General features: G+C 57.1%; 1 protein-coding gene across 1 annotated transcript in view; it reads right to left on the minus strand.

Annotated features, from left to right (window-relative positions):
* Positions 1 to 499: 499 nt before the first annotated feature.
* The window catches only part of LOC104995413 (protein FAM187B-like), a 5,356-nt gene continuing 5,102 nt past the window's right edge, over positions 500 to 753 (minus strand). The window contains exon 3 of the mRNA XM_010849290.1: positions 500 to 742. Coding sequence (XP_010847592.1) covers positions 500 to 742 — 243 coding nt within the window. The remainder of the gene's footprint in view (positions 743 to 753) is intronic.

A 753-nucleotide genomic window follows, 5' to 3' on the forward strand; every position in this document is an offset into this window, starting at 1 on the left:
GGAGGCGGGGTGCAAGGAACGGGCAAGGAAAGGCAGCAGTCCAGTGCGGATCAGGGGCTTCTGGGGTGACCCACTCCCATCCCCCACCCCCCATCCCTGCCCTCATCCTTGGGAGAGTGTGGTGAGTGAGGTGGCTACGATTTCCACACCCAGAGACTCACTGCCCACATGGCCTCATTCCAGCCCTTCCTTCCTTCCTGTGAGAAGCACAAGGCTTTAGCCAGGCCACCTGGGTTTGAACTGGTGTCCCCCCACCCCCACCCCACGGTGACCAGACAGGAAGTCTAGCCTCAGTTCCCTCACCTGTGGCATGAGGATTGTGAATGAGTCGACAGAGCAGGACTTGGACCGGGGAGAGGTCAGTCACCCTTAGCTGCGGCCCTGTGTCTGTTTTGGTCCACACACGTGCAGAGTGAGGTGTGGGTGAGCCCAGAGCAGCAGGACGCGTGGGGCAATGAAAGCACAGGAGACCAGGTCTCCTGGACCCAAAGGGCTGACTTTATTTCACCAGGAACATCTTGTTTCTCTTCCGGCTCTGGGAAAAGCGGAATTGTTTGAACAGGCACCCCAGCACAGTTAAGACCGTGCCCACGAGCATCATCACGTTCAGCCCCTTAAGGACAGAGTTGGCGTTTTCTTTCCGGGTCTTCTCTGCCTCTGGTTGTTGTTTGGACTTTTCTGGGACCAGAAACTTCAGTGGATCCACACTGACCTTGGAGTTGAATTGAGCCATGAGCTCTTGCTGCACGAAGC

This window comes from Bison bison, unplaced genomic scaffold (genome assembly GCF_000754665.1).
Source record: "Bison bison bison isolate TAMUID 2011002044 unplaced genomic scaffold, Bison_UMD1.0 scf7180017864280, whole genome shotgun sequence".
Lineage (NCBI taxonomy): Eukaryota > Metazoa > Chordata > Mammalia > Artiodactyla > Bovidae > Bison > Bison bison.